Genomic DNA, 24,473 nt, shown 5'->3' with positions numbered 1-24,473 from the left:
CACAAGTTTGTTAATATTGAAAGCGGTAAATGAAGGTATTTTTTTTTTTTTTTTTCAGATTTTAAATTTAAATGTTTAAGAGGTCAAAAGTTTCATTAAAACAAAACACATATCTCACAATGAATGAATAAGCTAAAAATATATTACAAATACGATATGTAAACATACTTAATTTAGTTTTAATTTTTCTATAAAACATATCTCAAATTAAGAATTATTTTTAATTTTAATTTTAATTTTAATTTTAATTTTAATTTAGTTATTTCTAACCAAATATAAAATTTTTGTTAATTTTTTGGTGAAAAATAAAAAAAAATGTATTACATAATTTTTGTTATAAGTTTTCTTAAAATAATTATTCAATGGTTTTTTTCAAATGCATATATAATTACGTGTGAGCATGCAACACGCATGTGTATGAGTTAGGTTTGAGGCCGGGGTTTGTTAGGTTTGGCCTCTATTTGGCAACTTGCTGCATGAGTTTTAAACTGACTTGTTATTTTTTGGTTAATAATAGGTACAAAAAATAAAAATAAAAAATAAAAAGACACTACGCACTATTAGATCCAAAAAAAAAAAAAAAAAAAAAAATCATAATCGTAAAAAGAGCTCTCTCCATTGAGGATCTTGTTTTCACATTCAAAGATTAAGACTGATAGTGTAAACATCAAGTCTCTAACGGCAATATGTCCAATATGCATTTGGAAAACAAAAGTTACCATTTCTTTTTTTATTTATCCACAAGATTTGTTCACTCTCTCTTTCTTAAAAATCAAGATTTCACTCTATTTTTGTCAGGTTGATGTTTGTTTGGGGGAGGCATCGATCAATGATTAGCGAATATAACGATGGAGAGAGGAGTTGGACTTACTCCAAGCTGTGAAGACGGTTGCAAAAGCTACAAGGCTAACTAGGAGTTTCTTGTTGTGCAACACAGGTTTCACATTGCTTTGTTGTTTTTGACTTTTGAAGCAGTTTAAGAGCTTTTCAATGACATGGGTATTTTTTTCATTCTACTCAACCGAGAAATGGTTCCAAGATCTCATGGAACATCTAATGGAGATGATTGAGCCATGGTTTTAGATCTGCTTAAGATGTGGGAAAAGATGGAGTCAAACAGGAAATGGGTGTTGTGGCTTTGCAAAAAACTTCCTGGGTTGGAAAGGGGTGTAGTGATCATCAAAATCCATCTTCATAAGACAGAAATGGTAAATATAAAATATTGATAATTTTTTTTTTTCTTTTCTAACTCAATACCTATCCTCTTTGGTAATGCTTACCACGAGAGAGTTCAGAAGGTATTTGATCCAAAGTTACTAGTGAAACTGATGCGAAGCACTAAGCATGAAAAAACGGCAGGTGACCTAGTTCAAGTGTCTGGCAAGTAGAGTCTGTAATGTTTGAAGAAGGCTAAGCATCAATCATACCGGATATCCTAAATAGTAAATACAGGATTTTTATTTTTCATTTAAAAAAAAAAATGTTGACAAAATTAGAGCCGATTTCCAATTTTGGCAATATTTCATAGAGTCCTAACATTTTAGCATTAGTCTAGCAAAACTCCATACCAATGTTTAAAGAAGTTTACAGGCACTATTCCAGTTAAAATGCTAGAAGTTTATAATATATTTCATTAAATATTTTCAATAATAATAATAACAAAAGTTGTGTTCTTAACTTCTTATACGTTATATATTATTCCTTTTTTTTTTTTTCTCTTACAAATAAAATTATTACCCTAGCTGTCTTTAAGCATCTATAACCAAAATTTTTAAGAAATTTCAATCACAATAAGTTCCTAGAAATTTCAAATAAGTTTCATTATTTCAAAGATTTTTTTCTTTTTTCTTTTTTAGAATTTATTTCTGGTAATCTATTAAGCAACGTTCCAGAAGTGGGAGACAATTTCTACTATTTTCAAATTATTTTCCGTTGACTTGTGTTTTGCAACATGCTAAAGATCAGAAAATACAATTATATATATATTTTCATGGAAACAAATCACGTACATGTACTTTTCCACCTGAGGAGAAAATCTTGTACAAGCCAATCGCATGGCATAAAGTACTTTGCCCCACCTGAGGCGGATATAAGTCCTCCCATCAAACCTCAAATGGTTGCAAATAGTAACAGCGTGCATGCTTGGTCAGAAAAGAATTAGATTCTAATATCAGTTGCATAGACTGGACTAGGATCCTGGAAATGTATCACACACGCCCATCCCAGAGGTTGACTTTGACTGGTTCTACTTCTACTTAGTACTTACCCACTATCCAAAATAATAATAATAATAATAAAACAAAATGAACAAACAATTATAACGCCTTAGGAGCTGCATGGTCTGAATATTGTTCAGTTATTTCATTATTAGAATATATATGCACTTGTTTAAGTGATTATTTACCAGCTAGACTTGTCTTTTCTTGTAAGACAATGCCATCAAATTTGTATATGTGATTTTCAGAATTCACAACACACATCAATTTGAGGGATTGTTTGATAGAATGGTACCGATCTACTAGGTTCTTCCTTTTTTGTAAGGAAGACTGAGAGGCATCAAGCAATGGTCAAAGGAATGTCCTTTCAAGGAGAAATACTGTACTTTGAACTAGAAATTTTCAAAACAAGTTGAAAATATGGGGCAAAGAGAAAATTTTCAAATCTTTGAAAACAAGTTGGAAATATGGAGGAAAAAGAAAAATAACTTAGTTGAATCAATAAAGTAAACGACAAGCATAACTGAGGGAGGTAGATCCATCCCTTTCTAAAGTGGCTCTTCCAGAATGAATAATAATCATATGTGATTAGGCATATGATCATATACTTAAAACTAGTACTTTAGTTGAGGTAGCACCATTCATTAGGAGAAGAAGAGAGGAAATAATGACAGAGACTGCCGTGACCCTCGTCATTGACAAGTTGTTCCAGTTGCTTGTCCAAGAAGCAAATCTGCTAAGAGGTGTCCACAAGGAAATTGTGAGTATTAGAGATGAACTGGAGAGCATCCAGTGTTTCCTCAAAGATGCTGAAGCAAGGACAGAGAAAGGAGACCTCCACGATGGTGTGAGAACTTGGGTGAAACAAGTGAGGGAGGCAGCCTATCATATTGAAGATGTTATAGATGAATACATTCTACATATTGCACAGCATCGTCATGAGAAAGGATTTGTTGCTTTCCTCCACAAAATCAGTAGCTTACTGCAAAATCTAAAACCACATCATGAGATAGCCACCAAGATTCAAGATATTAAAATATTAGTCCGTGATATCAAGGAACGAAGTGAAAGATATGGCTTTAATTCCTCAGAGCAAGGATCACGAACCAGTGCAGAAAATGCTAAATGGCATGACCCTCGAGTGGGTTCCCTTTTCATTGAGGATGGTGAAGTTGTGGGCATTGAATCTACAAGGGATGAGCTCATAAGCTGGTTGGTAGGGGGGCCCTCTAGACGCTCGGTGATTTCAGTGGTAGGCATGGGCGGCATTGGTAAGACCACTCTTGCCAAGAAAGTATATGAGAATGATTCAGTGAAGGGACACTTTGACTGCCGTGTTTGGATCACTGTGTCTCAGTCATACAACATGAAGAAGATACTAATGACAATGACAAAGCATATCTACCAGGCAAAAAATGAAAGAGCTCCAGGGGAAATATACATACTGGATGAGATCATGCTAATTAGCCAGCTCAGGGAATATTTACAGCAAAAGAAGTATGTTGTTGTTTTTGATGATGTCTGGAAGACAGAGTTCTGGGAAGTTGTGAAACATGCTTTACCCTGTAATGACAGAGGAAGCAGGATAATCATTACCACACGCTGTGATCACATTGGTGCTTCTTGTAAAGAGTCTTCATCTGATCAGGTCCACAAGCTAGAACCTCTGTCTCAAGAAATGGCCTGGAAATTGTTCTGCAGAAAGGCATTCCAGTCTGAGTTTCAGGGTTGTTGTCCCAGAGAGCTGGTGAGATTGTCGCTTGACATTGTTAGAAAATGTGAAGGCTTGCCACTTGCACTTGTGGCCATAGGTGGTCTTCTGTCAACCAAGGAGAAGGTTCCATTAGAATGGAAAAAGTTACATAATAGCCTCACTTCTGAACTACAAAGTAATCCCCACCTTACAAGTATTACAAAAATACTTTCTCTCAGTTATCATGATCTACCTTACTACCTTAAATCTTGCTTCCTTTACTTTGGCATCTTTCCGGAGGACTATTCAATTACTGATTCAAGATTATTTCGGCTATGGATAGCTGACGGCTTTATAAAAGCAAAGAAGGGAATAACATTGGAAGAGGTGGCAGAAGAAAACTTAACTGAGCTAATCCACAGGAACTTGGTTCAAGTGACAATTAATGATTATGAGGTACGTAAAAAGTACAGGATCCATGACCTGTTGCATGAAATCATTCTATCAAAGGCTGGAGAGTTGAATTTCTGTCAAATTTTAGAGGCAGATGACTCAAGTTTCATTGGAAAAAGTCGGTGCCTATCAATCCATGATGGTCGAGAAAATGTTTTAGAGACCATTACGTACTCTCAGGTACGTTCAATCTTTCTTTTCAACATTAATGAATTGACCAAGTCTTTCATGATTAAATTGTTTAAAAAATTCAGGCTTTTAAGAGTGTTGGATTTTGAAGATGCTCCTATTGATTGTCTTCCCAAAGAAGTGGGTAAATTATTTCACTTGAAGTACTTAAGTTTGAGGAATACGAAAGTGAAGATACTTCCAAAGTCACTAGGTATGCTACAAAACCTACAGACATTAAATATACTGGAAACTCCAGTGCGTGAGCTACCAATTGCGATATTTAGGCTTTATAAGCTGAGACATCTTTTGGCCCATTATTATGACCTTGAAGTTGCAAGTAGTTTGAATTCATTGCAAGGAGTGAAAATACATGATGGGCTTGGATGTTTAAAGGATTTGCAGACACTAACACTTGTAGAGGCAAATCATCAAGAATTTGGTCTAATCAAAGAGCTGGGAAAGTTGAGGCAGTTGAGGACGTTGGGCATTTCAAATATGACTGCAGAAAATGGGAGGGACTTGTGTGCCTCCCTAAAAAATATGCAACACCTTAAACTTTTGGTTGTAAGCTCAATCAGTGAAGATGAGATTCTAGATTTACAATCCCTCTCATCTCCACCTCAATTTTTAGAGCAGTTAATCATGAGGGGACAATTGGAGAAGTTTCCCAACTGGATTCCAGAGCTTCAGAATCTAGTCACATTAGGTTTATATTTCTCAAGGTTAATGGAAGATCCATTGAAATGCATCCAGACTTTGCCTAATTTAATTAATCTTATCCTCAATCAAGGATATGATGGGGAACAGCTGCATTTTAAGGAGGGTGGCTTTCAAAAACTCAAAAAGCTCACACTCAGAAATTTGGTCAAATTAAAAATGGTGAAGATAGACAGAAGAGCATTGCCCCATCTTGAGCAACTAGAAATTGGGCCATGCCTGCAGCTGAAGGAAGTACCCTCTGGAATACAGCACCTAAAAAACCTCACAACTCTGGACTTTTTGGAGTTGTGCAGAGAATTTGCACTTAGTATACAACCAGATGGAGGCCAAGATTATTGGAAAATCAAAACCATAACTACTGTCCGTTTCAAGTACAGGATTAAAGGAGAATTATATCAAATGTACAAGCTTGGTGTCTCAGACTTGTTGGAGCGTCTGCGAGGGTGAGTCTTTGAAAATTAAACTGCCATACAGTTTCACTAAAAACAAGGTATGACCTTAAGTCCTAGAACTTCTATGAAAAATTTACTAATATTATCATATCCAATGATAAATTTCTTTACATTATATAGTTGACAAACCAAATTTTCATGCTGAAGAGAAGACTTGCATTGGCTGGCAAATTCCAACCCATGCTACAATCGAAAATAATAACACAGCCTCTTACTTTCAAACTGTGCTCCCTTCTATTTTTTTGTACTACTATATAACAGATATTCTTGTGTTCACCACTGAAAGCAGTCTGATATTAGTCTATTTTACAATAGGATCTATAAGTGTTTAGACTTTGGCCAGCACAATGGATGATTATCAAAAGTTGTATTTCATTCAAGGATTTCATTCTTGTTGAAGATATTGGGTTTATGTTAATGTAATAGTCCAAGAGGCCCAACGTATTGTAAGCCCATATAGGGCTAACCCTAGCTCTCATATATACCCTACTAAGGTTCATTGTAATCTACAATTGAGAATACAGTAAATATGTAGCCATAGAGCTTTATCCTGTGGACATAGGCCGTAGGCTGAACCTTAAGGTTCTCTTGTGTTCTTCTCTCTTTTCTGCTTCCACTTCTTTGAATTATTTTATTCTTGTCCTTCAACTATTCTCACATGTAACAGTTTTGAGGACCTTGAAACTAAGACTTTATAATAATGGTTTGTAAGTTCAGTGTGAAAATGTGATAACATTTTACTAATGCATTCCTTCCACACTTAAGTTGCATTGTGATAGGCTACATCTGAGCACTTAAGTTCTAACCTGCTGAAAATAACTAAGACTGCATTTTCCCCTTTTTGTGTTATGCAACCTAATATTTTGAATTTCCTTGTAGCTCCCTTTTGCCGTTGGCCGAATCTATTACATTCTCTTTTGCTTATATCACACAGTTTTAATTGTTAGGCTCTATATACGAATGTGGATTACTCAAGGATTTATAATGCTGGATCATGCAGGATTCATGTTTCCCAATCAATCATACAGGATACAGATATATAGAAGTTTCCATATTGAGGTAGGATGTTGTTCTTCCTGTTTAAGTTGTTGCTAAAGTTGACTTTGTTGTAATGTTTTTGTCATTGGTAACTCCATGTGATTTTTTAAGTTTGTTGAGTGTGAATTTCCTAGACAGTTAAATGTATATAATCTCAATCTTCAAGTGAATGACTCCATTTTAACTGAATAACGCATTATTGAACAAGCTTTAATGAATGATATCTTTATTGAAATAAACTTTAATGAGTGTAATGAAGGTTCATTCTTTTATCTCTCTACCATAGTTAAAAAGAAATGGTGTTTATATTCTTTGTCTCAAACAGTGCTTACATGCTTTCTGATCCATGGTTTGTAGAGTGAGTAGTGGAATCTGGTTTCTACCACAAGAAGTAAAATGTCATGGCAGGAAGGACAAGCAAGCTCCTAGCAAAGACCAGATAACAAAACTAACTAATTATCCATTTAGTACTCATGATGATTGTTAAGCAAAGTTCAAGTTGTTTTCTCTTCACTCTATTACAATTGGCAAAACACAAATGCAAAAGAACACTCAACCATCAGCATTTACCTATCCAAAAATAAAAGGAACATTCAGCCATCAATAATTGGCTTTCATCATTGGAGAAAAGAATTAATGCAACATCAATTAAATACATTGGTATACGTTATAAATTCATAACCCACAGAGAAAAAGACCATTTGTCCTAATTTTTCATTTGAAGAAAACTAACAATATCAGCATTTAACAACCCAAAAATCAATAGCTTACCTGCTCAGCTCTACTCTGTCCAATTGCCAATTATGTGATCTAACAATCCCAAAACTTTCTTCATAGCCTCATCACCACTAACATCCAAAACCAAACCCAAAGCCTCATTCAACTCCATTGCTTCCCTAATCCTCGCCTCTCTCAACAAACCCCTATAAACCCACTTCCCCAAATCTCTTCCTGGCACCAAATTCACACCCACCATCTCCCTCAAAACCTTCAAGGCCTCAAAAACCATACCTTTCCTGCAAAACCCATTAACAAGAATCCCACAAACCTTCAAATCCAATACACAGGGAGACCCTGGCCTCACCATCCAGTTGAACACTTTGAAGGCCTCTCTAGCCTTGTGGTGCTTGAAATAAGAGGCAATGAGCATTGTTGTGAGATCACTGAGATGGGTTTGTGATATTTTGGGGTTGTGTTTGAGGAAAGTGAGGAGGGACATGGAGAGAGCCATGTCTGGTTGGGAAATGAGAGAGTGAATGAGAATGGAAAAGGAGAGAGATTTGGGAGGTGGGTTTGTGAGGAGAGCTGTGGTGGTGAGGTGGATTGCGGTTGAGAGGTGGTTTGAGAGGCAGAGACGTGGGAGGAGGAGGTTGATCTTTGTGAACTGTTCTTGGGTTAGACTTGCATTGGTGGTGGTGGTGGTGGCGGTGGAGGGATTTGATGGTTCAGTAGAAGAAGAAGAGAAGAGTGAAATGGAAGGTTGGAAGAGAAGAGAGATGATGGGTTTCGAGGGAAAGTAGAGAGGTCGAAGATGTTTGAGATTGAGTGAGCTCATTCTCAATAATGCTACTGAGCTGCTTTTACAGTGTCTGATATTATGTTCTCTGGCAAAATTTGTCAAATACCATCTTTTTCCGAAATTTGTAGGAACTTATTAGGGTAGCACCATTTTTCTCGAGTTTTTAAAACTCGAGTTCTAAATGGTATTCGAGTTTATGAAATTTGAGTTATGAAACTTAAGTTCCTAGAAGTTTTGCCATCGTGGCACTGTTGACCTAAAATTTGTGCAATTAAAAAAAAAAATGTGATACTCAAGCTTGGTAAACTTGAGTTCCATGCAACATAGTACTCGAGCATACCAAGCTCGAGTTCTTTATAAATAAAATGTTTATGTTTTTTTTTTTTTGTGAGGTACTCGAGCTCACCAAGCTAGAGTTCCTTGTAATATGAAACTCGAGTTTGGTAAACTCAAGTTCCTTATCAATTTTTTTTTTTGGGATAATGGACAAATAAATATAAACATAAACGTAAGTAGTTTTTTTATGTTTTTATTTATTTAAATAGGAGCATTGTAAAATATAGAGATTTTAATTTTAAAATACGAATTTTAGGCCACTCATACCCCTTGTTCATTCATTTTTAACACACTCATCAATTTCTTACTTCTTGGAAGCGTTATGGTCAAATTGGTTAAAATATTGGGGTTACAATGAGAAATTAGAACAACATGTAAAAGAAAAATCTCACTCTATTTTTAGCCATGGGCACACCGAAAAAAGTTTAAGCGATATAAATTGTTCACTGTTTTCTCATAAAATACCATGTGAAATCATGTTTTCTAAATTTAAAAGTCAAATTTGAATGTTTTTTCATGTTTGAATTTCACAATATTCAAATATATTTTTCTGCATTGATAAAATCTGTTTCTACATTAATGAAATCTGTTTTCTGCATTAATTAAAACTGTTCATTTTTTTTTTTTCATAAAAATTGTTCACTATTTTGTGCATAAATTGTTTTTAGCATTCTACATAAAATTATTTTTTGTTCAGCATTATTTAAAAAATTGTTCACTTTCTTTTCTACATAAATTATTCTCTGTTCACTACATAAATTGTTCACTTTTTTCTCATAAAACACCTAGTGAAATCGTGTTTTCTAAATTTAAAAGTCAAATCTGAATTTTTTTTCATGTTTGAATTTCATAATAATCGAATCTATTTTTCTGTATTGATAAGATCTGTTTCTACATTAATAAAATTTGTTTTCTACATTAATTAAAACACTAGTCCAAATGATAACACACATATAGCAGTATACAATACATAAATTGACCATTTTCCCTCCACTTTAATGGGTAGGTATAGTGTAGTCACCCAGTTGCAGACGCACTCTGCTATTGCAGCAACTCTAGTTTCCAAACCTCTATAACTTCTAGGATGGCTCTCTGAATATATGATCCATGTGGTCGCCCCCATAGATGGATCATAAACACACACAAAAATTACAAATCCTGCCCATTTTATGAATATGATGCTGCGTGTTCCACCAATGTGTGCCATGATACCTTCAGCTCCCAAGCTTAGTCCAACAAGGCCCAGCCCCAGGAGCACCACAAACCTCCTGCCTTTCTTCTCTATGAAGTAGGATTCTAATACAAAACCTATGATTGAAAGCATGATAGTCATTGTGAATTCCACACTCCTTGATATAACACCAACCTGGAGTAATTTCTGCAACCAAAAGTCATAAAATTTGGTTAGGACTTCGTTAAATTACCAACCTTATACTCAATGGACTTAGTTCTTCTTCCTTGTCCTAATGATTAACACCACAGAGCTATAGTAAGGAACACATGAAATACCTGGTTTTGATAGGTGATAAAACGGTGGCCATAACGCTTCCGAGAAGTAAGAAATTGATGAGTGTGTTAAAAATGAATGAACAAGTGGTATGAGTGGCCTAAAAATTCGTATTTTGAAATTACAATATTTATATTTTACAATGCCCCTATTTAAATAAATAAAAACATTAAAAAACTACTTATGTTTTTGTTTATATTTATATTTATTTGTCGATTATCCAAAAAAAAAAAAAGTTTTTAAGGAACTCGAGTTTGGAGTTCCATATTGCAAGGAACTTGAGCTTAGTGAGCTCGAGTACCTCACAAAAAAAAACATAAACATTTTATTTATAAAGAACTCGAGCTTGGTATGCTCGAGTACTGTGTTGCATGGTACTCGAGTTTACCAAACTCGAGTACCACATTATTTTTTTTAATTGCACAAATTCCAGGTTAGTAGTGCCACGGTGGCAAAACTTCTAGGAACTCGAGGTTCTAAAACTCGAGTACTAGAAAAGTGGTATATCCTTAATAAGTTCTGAAACAATGTTTTTTTGCTATAAATTTCGGAAAAAGATGGTATTTGGCCATTTTTGCCATGTTCTCTTCTATTCTATAGTACTGTGAAGATTCAAAGGCAACATCTTTTATATATATATATATTGCAACAATTTAAAAAATAAATTCCAAAAGTTAAGAAACTGATATTAAAAAAATTAGATTGGTATTTTATTTAAAAAAACTAATATTAAAAAAAAAATAAAGCATTTTAAAACCTTTGATTTTTAGACTAAGTTTAGTATTATTTTTATTTTGTTATGAGATTTTTTATTTTAATTCTTAAAGTTTAATTTTTTTTTTAAATAGTCAAATTGGTCTATGTACCCCACTAACTTGACTATTAAGAGGGGGAAAAAAAAAAAAAATATATATATATATATATATATATATATATATATATATAGAGAGAGAGAGAGAGAGAGAGAGAGAGAGAGAGAGAGAGAGAGAACAGAGAGCACAAACAGATAAGAGTTAAGTCAGTTTTAACACACAAACAGTTTGGAAAGTAAAAAAGTAGAAATTATTAGAGCAAATGTCTAGTCCGCTTGAAAGTTGGTAACAGCATTTCGGTCATGATCTATGTTGCATTTCGCACAAATTCCTTCATTTAATGTCTAATCTATTTTGTAATATCTTCTAAGATTTTTAGGTGTTTTTTTTTTTTCTCCCCAAAGAGTTTCAACTTATGATGTTCACTACTAATAATAGCTCTTTATCATCAGACCAAGATACCAATTAGTTTTTGATGCAGGCGATGATTGAACATCGAATCTCTTATTCAATCATCAGAAACTTGATCAGTTGAACTAGTTGAAATTCACAAGATTCTTAGGTGATGATTTTGTAGTTTTCTCAATTCATGCTTAACTTGAATTAGCGTGTTTTAGAGTTTTCTAGCCACCCAGAGTCTCTTCGCAGCCATAGATAGGATTTATTATTTTTAGAGTTTTCTATCAATTCAATTTTTCATCAATAAACCCATCAAAAAAAAAAAGAAAAAAAAAAAAAGAAGGAATTCCTCTTGTGCATTCAAGGGCTATAATCCCAAAGTATACGCCTTTTTGTTTCTTGTGGCATTTTGCCTATATAAAAAAAAACATGAATAAGCACTCAAAAAAAAAAAACATGAATAATAATTGTTTTGTTGGCACTTATCAACCATATCAATCACGAAAATAGACTGGATGACTTTTTTAAAAACATAATCAAACTTTATGAACCAAAATGAAAAATCTTAAATTAAAGGGGGCAAATGAAGATAGTCACCTTTAAGAATTAAAAGTGTAATTTAGAGCGTTTTTATTTTTTTGGTAGGAAAGGTCAATTAGAGATACTAAAATGATCCTAATTGTTTTTTAAATAGTAACATATTTTGATTTTTTGGAAAAGAGATAACTTGAAAATTGCAATTTTTTATATATATAAATACAAAGATATTTATGATACTGCTTAGTTTAAAATTTCATTTCGACCAATGAAAATAATATAATTGATTTTAAATGCATCACTATATACAACTTTATATTCTTAAAATATTATATCTTCATTGTGAAATGAATTATCTCATATTTCAGAACAAATGGACTTAAAACAATCTTTTGTGCTCCTAGAATAAACCACTATCCTTTCTTTTGAAGTTTGATCGGTAGGTCATTTTCACTTTTTTTTTCCCCCACTAATAGAGATGCCATGGAATTCAAATTCTGTGAAGTGGTAACTGGTAACCATCTCATTCAGTCACCAACTAGATGCTGTGGTCATTCAGTAAGGTGAACCATTTGAATTGAAGAAACAGGACGAAAACATTAGGAAGAGAACTTTTGGATAGGATCAATTCCATATGAATGTTCATACTTCATAGGATTATAGGAAAACATGTTGATTTATTTTTCTCTTTTTTTTTTTTTTTTTTTTTTTTATTTACAAAATAGAATTCTACTTTAGCTTAATCTTTATGTATATGTGTGTGAAGTTCTCACCTAAAGACTTGAACTTTGGCTCTTGATATCCTTGGTTGACTAAAATTAAAGAACATTATGGATTCGTTTGAGAATCGCTTATTTTGCTGAAATTAAAAACTTTTTACTGAAAGTATATTAAAAAAAAAACTAAAAGCTGACTTTTGGAGCAATAGGATCCACTTAACAGTACATTAGGACCCACTTTAAGAGCCAAAAATAAGCTAAAAAGTAAAACAAACTAACTTTTCCTCAAATCCTAAATGCAACCTAATTGTGCTTATTTTTGTCCTATCAAGGGATTCTCTCTAGTCAACTTTAGTGTATATATATATGCCTTAGGATACACGGTAGAACAACAATAGACAATTAGGTTGAATTAGGTCAAACCATGTAAACCATGGTTTTGAAATCTAGGATGTTCAATAAACGGGAGAAAAGAAGTTTTTAAGGTCGAATCGGGATTCAATTGAGATCGAACCATAATGTGTCATTTAATTTTTTATTAAACTTAATTTATAAATTATGTTTATAAATAATAATTTTCCATTTCTTACTAGTAAAAGGCTTGCGGCCTAATGGTTGATATGCTAGACAAGTATTAGTCTAGAACCCTTGTTTCCGTTCTCTTCTTCTCTCTCTTCATCTTTTATTTTAATACAAGCAATGGAAAAGCGGTTCTCTTCTTCTTCTCCCTCTACATCTTTTATTTTAACACAAGCAACGAAAAAGTATACCTTTTTTGTGATAGAATCAAGGGCACCTAGATGGTTCCCCAGTTTGAAATATGGTAAAAAAAACTATCCAAACAAATGCTATTGATGTTAGTGTCATGCAGTGCACAATATGAATTAAAAATGGCAGCCTACAAGATCTCAGGAATCGTTCATAGGTATATGGATATGTTAATAATAGCTTGAAATGTGAAGAACCCTTATTTAAAAACATTTCCCCAGATCTCAAAAAGAAAAAAAGAAAAAAGAAAAAAAAAGGGATTAAGTAAAGCGTTTTGCAAAAACATGAAAGCCACATGTCTCAACTTAAGGTCTTGCAATAAGTAGAAAGGTCTCCTGGCTGCTTCTGATTTTGTTTAGTTTTAGTTTGCTGTATTTGATAGCCTTTGTGTTGATTTGGTTACGAAAATGCTTGAAGATTAGAGAAAACAAAATGATGAGAGGCAATTCAATAAATTCAACCACATAATTGGAATCATAGATATTTGTCAAAGTCTGTGAAGAAAAGGAGAATAAGAAATCATTGTAGCTTTCCAATAGTAATGCTATCCGGATTTACCATTTGTATGCTAGACCATTGCACTGTCTCAAATGACAACCTTCAAAATTACCACCATGACTAATAATAACATAACTGTCATGTTCAAGGTAGTATATCTGAGTGCAGTATAAAATTTTATTTAAGAAAAAAACAATTCACCTATGAATTATGACCAAACAGCAAGCCAAATCTTATTTAACCAATCCTAGTTTTGTTTTATTTTCCTTTCTCTTATTTATTTCTATTAATCATTACATTGATCCTGGTTTCCCCTCAATTTCAAAACTACATTTAAATGTCAACGTTTGTTTAAGAAGAGAAGAAATGTTTTGTGAAGGAATTTTCTGTATATAGATAGCTCAGAGTCATCCTAAAGTGATGTTGTAAAGAGAGAACTGGATCTCTCCTTTGTGTACCAAAGAGCTGTCAAATGTATGTAACAAAATATTCACAGCTAGCATTATAATGGTCCTTGAGTATGAATGGTTTTATTGTAGCACTGATTCCTTCAGATTTTGTTTCTGCAGATAGGGACAATATATGGAGGCAATGTAAGAACAAGCCAGCATAGAGGATGCAAAATTTCTCAAGGCAAAGAAACTATTACCTTAAACTGAGCTTTGTCGTAAAGGTTCAGCTTCACTTCGGACATCATTATTGTTGTTGTTGTCCAGTGGCATGTATTGTGACATGATAGCCATGATCTCTGAGTCCATGTAAGACTGCAAATGGGAAGAAAATGTTTCAGCAAGTATATAGAGCAAATCCAGGTTACAGATTAACAAATATGGGCACATAGCCTGTCAATGGTGAGTTTTTATATACCCGGAGCCTGTATTTGTAGAATATATAACCAGCAAGACCAGCTCCCGCAACAGCTGCTAGGACCAGGAAGGTTAGGAACCACCCGAATTTTGAAGTGCGTCTTTCTGTCATTCAAAAACCAAAACAAATATCTTCTATTAATCACCCAAAGGCAAAACAACATAATTTCTACTGACAACCATTTCTTCTATAGTTGAAGGAATCATATAGAAAATCACTCCATAGAAATTTAAGGAATTATATTAGCATAAATAAATGTACTTATAGAAAATTATGGACTTACTTCCTATGGTAACAATAAATTCATGCCAGAATTTTAAGGAATTATCTTGGCATATAAATAAATGAATGAAAGAAGAATACCCACTCTAAAGGCTAATGGAAACAAATGAAATTGTACATGCTATAGACAACATCAAAATGTTTTTCTTTCCATATGATCTCCAATGCTCAATTTCACAATTTTAATCTGAATCTAGGAAAGACATATAGGTGACATATTCACATCCTCCAAACTCCAATGCTTTATGCACGTGCATGTTCATGTGCATGTGCATGTGCATGAGTCTCAGCACACAATCACTATTCCACTTCAATTTCGGAGAGAACATCAAATATTTTAAAAGACCATAGACTTTTGTCTTTAGGATTTTTACTTTTACCATTTCTGACATCTTTTAGGAAGCTCAGCTTGAATGAAAAAAAAGATGTGACCATAAACAACATTGAGTACTTTAGGCCTAAGAAAGCCCCCACCTCAGAGCCATCATGTAAAAGCCTTAACTCCAAATCATATGAAATTTACAGTGGAAAGAGAAAAAAGTGCTAGGAACATAATATTTTTGAGTGCAGATGACCACAAAATCTTTTGCAGAGGACAGTTATTTAGTTTCATGAGGTGAGTATGCTTTCTTATCTATCATCTTGCTTCCAAAAAAAAAAAAGTGTGCTTTCTTACCAATACAGGCATCATTCTCCTTTATATACAGATGGTCCCCCTTACACTTGCATTCATAACTACCCCAAGTGTTTTTACAGCTGCAACCATCACACTGACAAGCAAGGTGTTCATTGCATTCATCGACATCTGGTGCATAACCAAAAGGATAAAAGGTGATAGATGTTAGCATATTAGATACCGAAAGGCATTAGAATGTTGAAAAAATAGAGCATACGCATAAACTAGTGTCAAATAATAATAGTGGGATGCAGGATCACCTTCACATTTCTGACCATCCCCACGAAAGCCATGTGGGCACTGACAACCTGACAGCTTGGACTCCTACTTTGCATATGAAAAGAATTTTGGTAAGATGGAGAAGAAAATGAGAAGTCTTGGGCTACATTCTAATGGAAAGTGCTAAGGTAAAATAAAGACAGATCTTTCACAATGAATCAAAAGAACTGATGAAGCAAGCAACAATTGATACATGTACAAGATTAGTATAGAGATCACTGAACTGAGCAAGCTGAGAAAGTCAGTCCATCTTTACTATCTGACCAGCAACCTCCATTATTTATTGAGCACCTTGCAGGTCCAAACCCTGTTGGTGAAGGAGTAAAAGTGAGTAGCTAATACATGGGATAAAGTCCATCCTATATAGATAAAACTTGTGACTCATAGCAACAGCATCAACAAAATAGCATTCTACTGCTGTCATATGTGGGTCTCAAACTTCCACACCATGATAACCTATACATTCTTTTACGCTCTGATAAAATAGTGACACCTCCTCACCATGAAACAGGATTATATACCCATGCTCACAGGAGGTTTCTTGCTTTCCAATTGATCAGAAGGGGGAAAAAGTACCTGTACAAGATGTATAACCATCTCCTCTGTACTGAACACCTTTTACAATAGGGCACTCACAAACTCTTCCTCTAAATGTGTCCTGTCCAAATACAATACTTCACCATTACTAAAAAGTAGCTAATTATAAAGAAGGAGCTAAGTATCCATAATACATAGAGATATGTTTTCTTGAGGAGCATTAATTGCAAAGATTGAATTCTGAAATTTTGCTTTGTATACCTTGCAAGCAGTTACATTAGACTTTATGTCCCGCCAGCAGCCACCATTGCTTTCAGTGCACTCATTAGTCTCAATATCTGATTAAATAACAGAAAGCAAATAAGAAAAAACATAATCAACTTTTTTAAACTCAGAAAGCAGTAGTCATTAAAAAGTAATAATTTAATAAGAACATCAACCTCCAGATAAACAAATTGGAGGATCAGTGGTCTCCTTGAATCCAGCACATATTGCCTTCAAGACAGCAGTTCTCTCCAATTTTCCTTCAAAGAAAGTGAACTCAGAATTTTAGCATCATGACATAGTAAACATTGTACTAAAATGATAACATGGAACTTTGGAAAAATAACCCGTATTCATAGAACATCAACAAGGATTAAATTGAAATATATATATCTTTCAAGAATATTAGTGGATGAAAAGAAAAATCCAAGAATAGGAGCATTGATATGGGAAAGCAAACATGACATGTTTAAAGAAGACGAAGAAAAGCACACTTCTTATCTTTTCTTTCAATCATATAGAAAAAAGACCTTTTCGATCAATGGTGACCAGTTGTTCTAGTATGATGCCACTTTGACGTTCATGTTTGGCCTATTGTTTCAGGAAGAAGAGATATGATGGAAAAAAAAAAAAATAGTGTTTTTGAAATCTGTCAAGCCTTTCTGGATTTTTAAAGGGGGGAAAAAGACAAGAATGTTGAAGGTGACCAACGGAAGTTCTCTTATTAGCCCAAATTCAGGAAACCTTATACTACAATTCTGGCGACAACCCTCATGGATCTCCCTAAGAATCACATGTCCATAAGGCTCAGGGTTGAAACGCAGTTATTTGCATTCTGCCTTGGAAGTGAAGAGTTACTGAGCAAACTGTCACATTATTTTATGACAGCAAAGACATTGTTATTATGCAACAAACCTCGATACTGGACGTTGTTAATGACCAATGTTGGCAAGATGGTAACATCACCACGTGATCCTCGTCCAATCTAATCAACAAAAATTGAACAACAGTAGTTAGAATACACTCTGACACAAATGAAAATTACTTAAATTAATCCAATTAGGTCATTTTAATCTCTTAAAGTGTTTATTCTATTTCAATGAAAAATTACACAACTTCAAAAAGAATCTATGCAGTCTTTTATAACAAGGATTACTTAAAGGAGGGAAAGTGTTAAAGAAAGACCTGGCGTTCTTGCTCACTTTTTAGCACTTCATTCTCCACATCAGCTAAAGGATCACCTACGCACTTTTTAATCTCCTCAATGGGCAGATCTGAATCAGTTAAATTAAAGCTATTAGAACCACAATTTGAATAGAATATACAGGAGCAATACCATAGAGTGGTACTTACTAAGTGATTTCATCACATCTTCAGCGCATTCTTTGCTATATTTCTTCTCCTTCATGGAACACCTAATATGGAAATCTGTCACGTAATCCCACCAAACCCATGACCGGTTGGTCTCATTGGCAACTCTATGCACACATAGCTGCCTCAAGTTCTCAAACACCACATCCTTCCCTTCATAGCCCACTCCGAAATCCTGCTCCGGATCAGGTGCACAATATCTTCCATTGTTTATGCATTGAGACTTGCACTGACTGCTAAGGGTGAAAGCCTGTGGGCAGTACCAAGTTATATAGTGTGGTGTGAATTGGGTGTAACCCCCCTTCTCAAGTATCTGAGCATGACCCTTGAAATTCTTCACAAAATTCATCTGCTCATCACAACGAACCCCGCATTCATCATTACTATTCGTCCAAAACTCATACTCAACTCTCCCATCAGGATGGGGCATTGACTCTCTCCAGTCTAATCTTATGACAACATCTTCCTTATTTTTCAAAGCTTCTTTCAAGCTATCGCCAAAAGATTTCTTTATTAAAGCGGATGGAATTCCAATCTTGTCTATGTATCCATCTGAATCATTGCTCGCCTCAGGAGAATCCATAGTAATTAGAGGCTCTTCAAAATTATCAACTACTAATACAGCTGCAGCTCCAGCTTGTTGACCATTCCATGCTTTCTTGGCAAAGTAGCATGCTACAATTGCAACAGGAAAAAAAAAAAAAAATTAAACTCAGCACACTCAAAGGGGTTTTTATAAGAAGTCATTAAGAAATCATAGTGGATTTAAATGTCATTTGCAAATATGGTTGCAATGTAAGCAGAAACATTTTGGATGTTAGAATTCTCATGTATAAGTGGTGTGCTAGTTCAAGTTATCGAGTCTCACACCAAGTAATAGTGGTGTAGGGCTTTAATATAACACAGTTACATCCAAACTCACTCACCTAGGCTTTTGAGTTAGGGAAGTTTCCCAGCATATTATATTGAGCACTCACACAAGAGATCTTCAGAATGTTATTTCTTAACTCCCACAAATTCAAATCCCAAAGAATGGTATTGATTTGACTATAGTTAGAAGGATTTGTTAAAAGGTCGCTTCTCTTTTTAATGAACAAAAGTACTGTAAATAATTAGGATTTATTACATATAATTGGAAAGCTTTTAAGAAATTTGTTTTTGTTATCAAATTCACTACAAGTTGATGCACAGAAAAGAGTTGGTGGATAGACTTTGACTTTGACCTCAAAAAGTAAACGCAAAAAATAAGAGAAAAAGAAAAAGGAGAAAATAAAAGGAGAATTTTCAATAAAAATGAATTTTGCACCACACAGTGGCACACAGGAATTGCAATAGACAAAGAATCCCCATATTTAGTATACATCAATTGGATAATTATTACACTCAAAAAAATGTTCACATCTGGGGTTGTTAGGCACGATCTATTAAAACAAGTGATAACATGGGAAAACAGGGGAAAAGAACAGAGTACCAATACCAAAACATGACTCAGGTGTCCAAAGTCCAAATCCAAAAAAATTGAAAAAAAATTTATCATTTTAATCATATCATTTATAAGCCCGTGCTTTGTAAGTTCAATCAAAATCAATTATAGTTAACATCTAATTATAATTAAATTGCATGCTTATGAAAGAAATTCATAAAATTCTTATTGAATGAATTCTTAACAAACAAATTAAACAAAAGAATCTACTGTTCTATCAAATAAGATTCAAATAGAAAGAAAGTCTTAACCAGAGAGGTTGCAAGCAAAGTCAAACAAATAACAATCACAGCATGAATCATCATTCATAAATCAATATCTTAACAAGCATCTTTGAAATCAAAGAAAATTAACACTGACCCATCAAAAGTCAAACTGAGAACCATAGATTTACATACCTCCCCGATCAACAAGAAGAACAGTGGGGCGAGGAGAGTTTGATGACTTAAAAGGCTTATCACCCTCAAAAGCCTCACACCCAGTAGACCCTTTCTCAGGATACACCACTGTGCCAACCATGAACCCACCATACTCAGGAACACCAAAGTTCCCTATTGCACCATCATGCTTCTGATGACGCAGATTTGAGGGAGACAAAACAGTTATACTATTCTTCTCCACCACAAACCTTGCACCCACTTGATGATATTGCAAAACTGCTAAAACAAAAACCAAAGCTACAAACTTTCTAAGAAAATCCATGCAAGTTTTCTTAGTAAACAGCATCATCATCATCAAAACCAAAATCTATATACTATGTATGTGTTCTATGTGTGTGTGTGTATTTTTTGGTTGTTGTGTTTTTGTGAGGCAAAATGACTTTACATGTGGAGAGAGAGAGAGAGAGAGAGAGTTATTAGTATTGCATTGTGTTGTATGCTTTGGTTTGGTTTGGTTGTTGTCTTTGGGGGGGTTTTTGAAGTTTCTTTATCTAACAGCAACGTAAAGGAAACGACAAAGAAAAGAGGGTGGAGGACGGAGTCAGCGGAACTACTTTCTTCCCATCTGCAACTACTAGGAAGTGGGAACATAGAGGAGATCATCATCATTGCTTTTTCTTTTTTTTTTAAACCTTTGATTGGAGGGATCTTTTTTTTTTTAAGGGATTTTTTCTATTATTTAAATACAAGGGGGAAACGTGATTCTCCAAAAATAAATAAAAAATACAAGGGGAAAAGTACCTAAAAATATATATATTATAGTTTGATCATTGACCCATTAAATTCACAGTTTTAAATATGAAAATTTTAAATTTCCATACCCATTCGATTAACGGATATTATTAGGGTATTTGTTAATAGATAATTTTTAAAAAATTTTAATATTACTTTTATGAGAAATATAAAAAAATTGTCGAAAAATCAATTGTTTTCTCATAATTTTTTATAAAATATTTTATAAAAAAATACTCTTATAGCATCAGTTAACCTTTCCTTACATTTTATGTGTTACTAATGGGACTTTTCTTGGTTTTTTTTAAACATATATATTTAGGAAAATATGAGGTTTAAAAGGGGAAAAGTTTGGGGTTTAATGTGTCTCAATCATAAAATTATGGATTTTTTGAGGGTGTTTGGTATATGTGTTTGAAAACATGTGTTTTGTTGTTTTAAAACATGTGTGAAAATATGTGTAAGTGAAAAAATATATGAAAATACGTGTAATGTTGTTTAAAAATTAAAAATGTATGTTTAAGTGGGTGTACCAAATACCTCCTTTATTTTTGTTTGTGTACTTTCCCTCTAATATAATATAATATTTTTATTTATTTCTTCGTCATTAAGGTAAAATGATCTTTCAATTAATTAAAGGGGCAAAGTTTATTGTATGGATATTCATACGCATTGGAAAGCTCTAAGTGTGACCAAACAACACGGTAGAGTGTCAAAGTCAAACAATAAAGTCCAGAACTTTAACGTTGTTGTTAAGGTCCTTTTGGTGGGGTCTTCTCTTATTAATACACGTCTGAGTTTCCAAGTGGATATTAAATTTTAGGTTTAATTTAATTTAGTTCATTGACTTTATTTCAATTATCAAATTAGTTTTTTTAAGCTTTAATTTTTATCAATTTAGCCACTCATTTTGGTCGATAGAATTAATTTTGTACCCCTTCCAAATAAGTTAACGAATGAAGTCATTTGAATTTTTTTTTTTTTAGATACTCATTAAATAAAAATATCTATTAATTGACATATTTCATAAATGTTTTCAAACAAATTTTTAATTAAAAAATTATGTGTAAACGATGTTGTTGTTTTTTTGCTTGAAAGAGTTTATATGAAGTTTGTTTCTAATAATAATTCTTTATTACCAGACCAAGATACTAATCTGTTTTTGAACAAGTGGCAATATCTGTTTGCTAAAATTTTTGGACTAAATGATAAAAATGACTCACTCTTGAAAAAAAAAAAAAATTAAGATAGTTGTGGTTTTTCCAATAAAGGGAAACTTACAAATATAAAAAATTAAACAGTACTAAACCGACCCTAAACGATCAACTTTTAGAGAGAGCGGCAGGGGTGTGCATGTGAACCTCTTACATTTGTGCTCTTTTTGATGTCCAATAATCTTTTTATAAGAATTTGGTGGTAACTGAGTGGTAGAATTAAATTTACTCTTCTTCTCCATGGCAAAAATGTTCTTTTGTAGCCACTTTTTATCGTGATTTTGTTCTTCACTGATTCAACATAGCATCCACAAATGTGTTTCTTCTCGACATAGTAAATATATATATATATATATATATATATATATATATATATATATATATATATATATAACTAGGATAGATTAATCCATTTTAATTTGAAATAGTAATTGTATACATTCTTTACTTTTTAATCCATTTTTCTAAGTTATTTCCTAGATTAAAACTCATTTTTTAAAGTTTTTCCTAAAGGGTATTCTAGTTAGTTCCTTCTCCCTTGTGTGTGTGTGTTTGTTTATCAAAAAAAAAAAAAAAAGTTTATCAAGGCTCTTGCTATTAAATAAGAGATTTCGATTTGAATTATGTTTATCAATGGCGGCTTTAGTGATATTTTTTAGAGTATTCATTTAAACCTGTGTTGAAGAAGTTTTTTTTTTTTTTTTTTTTTTTTTAAATGAACTTTTTGTAAATAATATTTGCTTATTTCATTTTGATCATTAGGATCATAAGATAGATATTATTTTCTCATAAGTAGTAACTCATAGTTTGAAAGAAGATTTTTCAAGTGAACACGAGTTCTTTTAAAAGATAAATCTTAGGTAGGAGATGAATATTATGGAAACATGTGATTTTTTTATAAAAAAAATTTATTCATAGTACTAGCAAAAAGAATAAAGGATAACTATAAGCTCATTGGATATATTTTTTCTGAGATGGGTTCAAGTAGCACCTGGTGTAACTTCGTAAGAGTTATACATTTTGTGAACCATTGATTACTATTAGATCTAAGGGTAAAAAAACATTCATAGTAGTATCATTATTACTCTCTAGAAATTAGTGATTTAAGCATTAACTTTTCTTACTAAAGGAAAAAAAAAAAAACCATAGCATTAACTTCTTCTTTTTTCTGTCCATATCATCATCTTCTTCCCCTTGTCTTTCTTTTTGCACTATACTTTCAGGCCTCCACCGTTCATAAAATTCTCATAGTTGGGTCGAAAAGCAGCCACATAGCTTCTTTTTTGTTTATTCATTTGGTGTTACTAGGTAATTTCGTAGTTGACGTTGAGGAGACCACATGTGCTCTAAAACTATTGCAGTGAAAAGATATTTTTTAAATTTGGATTTCCATTACCACCATTAATAATAGTCTTGTATCTATAAATGAGTTTTTAAGCGGATGACGCGTTTTCTGTTGAAAAAATTTCATTTGTGGAGGAACCGTGAAAAGAACTTTCACATTAACTTTAAGAGAGAATCTTGACTAAAATATTTTGTTTATATATAGAAACGTTATATTTAGAATTCTTTCAACAGCGAGCCTAGCAAGAAGAAAAGGACTCGAGAGTTTTTTTTTTTTTTTTTCCAACAACGAGTCTAAGAAGAAGAAAAGACTTGAGATGTTATTTTCAGAATTATTCCAACCACCATTCATGATGGAGGCTTGAAAGTACAGTGCAAAAAGAAAGACAAGAGGAAGGAGATGATGATATGGACGAAAAAAAGAGAGTTAATGCCGTGGTTTTTTTCCCCCTTTGATAAGAAAAGTTAATGTCTAAATCACTAATTTATAGGGAGTAATAATGATACTACTATGTGTGTTTTTTGACCCTTAGATCTAATAGTAATCAATGGTTTACAAAAAGTATAACTCTTGTGAAATTACACCAGGTGTAATTTGAACCCATCTCATTTTTTCTAGTATAATAAAAATATTAATTATTATTGCTAAGATTAAATCTTGAAAATCCTTACTATAATAAAGTTATTAATTATTGTTGTTAAGTGAACTTTAATTATTTTTACTTAAAATACTTTAATTTATTATTTTTTGTTTTTACTCTTTTCAATTATTTTATTTAACAACTTAACTCAACTTTGAAAACTTTTTGGTTTATGTAATTCATTAGAAAGAATTTGTGTTGTGTATTTTACATTACTCTATTAAAAATTCAACACAACAATAAAATACTAAAAATAATAAATTAAAATTGTCTTTACTTCTCACTGTCTCACACCTCACTTCCACTATCCATACTTAATTGTCTTTTAGTATTTATACTTTACTGTTCACTTAATTGTCCTTTAATCTTTTTTTGTTATTTAAGATCAACAAATTACTAATTTTAGTTGCTGGAAAGTTAGAAATGTATATAATTTTAATTTAGCGTGTGGCATGATACGAAGAATTTCCTAACTTAATTGGTATTTCTTGGTGATTCCAATAAA

The 24,473-nt window shown here is 33.0% G+C and overlaps 1 protein-coding gene and 1 long non-coding RNA gene across 5 annotated transcripts; both read right to left on the bottom strand.

Annotated features, from left to right (window-relative positions):
• Positions 1–2,576: 2,576 nt before the first annotated feature.
• Positions 2,577–8,362, bottom strand: LOC142642987 (uncharacterized). Of its 4 annotated transcripts, none has more exons than XR_012845786.1 (3): positions 7,515–8,362; positions 3,324–4,035; positions 2,577–3,207 (listed from the first exon to the last, which is right to left on the bottom strand). It is a non-coding gene; the product is annotated as an uncharacterized LOC142642987 (long non-coding RNA). The 4 variants fall into 4 exon arrangements; XR_012845785.1 differs by having other exon boundaries at positions 2,577–3,198; XR_012845787.1 differs by having other exon boundaries at positions 2,577–3,562; positions 3,662–4,035.
• Positions 8,363–14,487: 6,125 nt separating this feature from the next.
• Positions 14,488–20,506, bottom strand: LOC142642985 (vacuolar-sorting receptor 6). Its single transcript, XM_075817457.1, has 12 exons — positions 19,996–20,506; positions 18,097–18,789; positions 17,929–18,017; positions 17,659–17,728; positions 16,920–17,003; positions 16,741–16,817; positions 16,519–16,600; positions 16,167–16,249; positions 15,924–15,987; positions 15,664–15,792; positions 14,706–14,809; positions 14,488–14,602 (listed from the first exon to the last, which is right to left on the bottom strand). Exons 1-12 carry the CDS (start codon positions 20,330–20,332, stop codon positions 14,489–14,491), a joined length of 1,926 nt encoding a protein of 641 aa, XP_075673572.1. The 5' UTR covers positions 20,333–20,506; the 3' UTR covers position 14,488.
• Positions 20,507–24,473: the final 3,967 nt, after the last annotated feature.

Source organism: Castanea sativa, chromosome 7 (genome assembly GCF_040712315.1).
Source record: "Castanea sativa cultivar Marrone di Chiusa Pesio chromosome 7, ASM4071231v1".
In the NCBI taxonomy this organism is placed as follows: domain Eukaryota; kingdom Viridiplantae; phylum Streptophyta; class Magnoliopsida; order Fagales; family Fagaceae; genus Castanea; species Castanea sativa.
Note: the sequence above shows the minus strand (reverse complement) of the source record. Positions and strands in the feature narration are given on the sequence as shown.

Bases quoted from the DNA above. Each gene is read 5' to 3' on its own strand.
- LOC142642985 (XM_075817457.1), bottom strand. From the start codon at position 20,332: ATGATGATGATGCTGTTTACTAAGAAAACTTGCATGGATTTTCTTAGA. The intron at 16,250-16,518 runs GTACTTTTTCCC...CTTCACCAACAG, and splicing joins TGGTTATACATCTTGTACAG to GGTTTGGACCTGCAAGGTGC. The intron at 14,603-14,705 runs GTATATAAAAAC...TCCCATTTGCAG, and splicing joins TCTACAAATACAGGCTCCGG to TCTTACATGGACTCAGAGAT.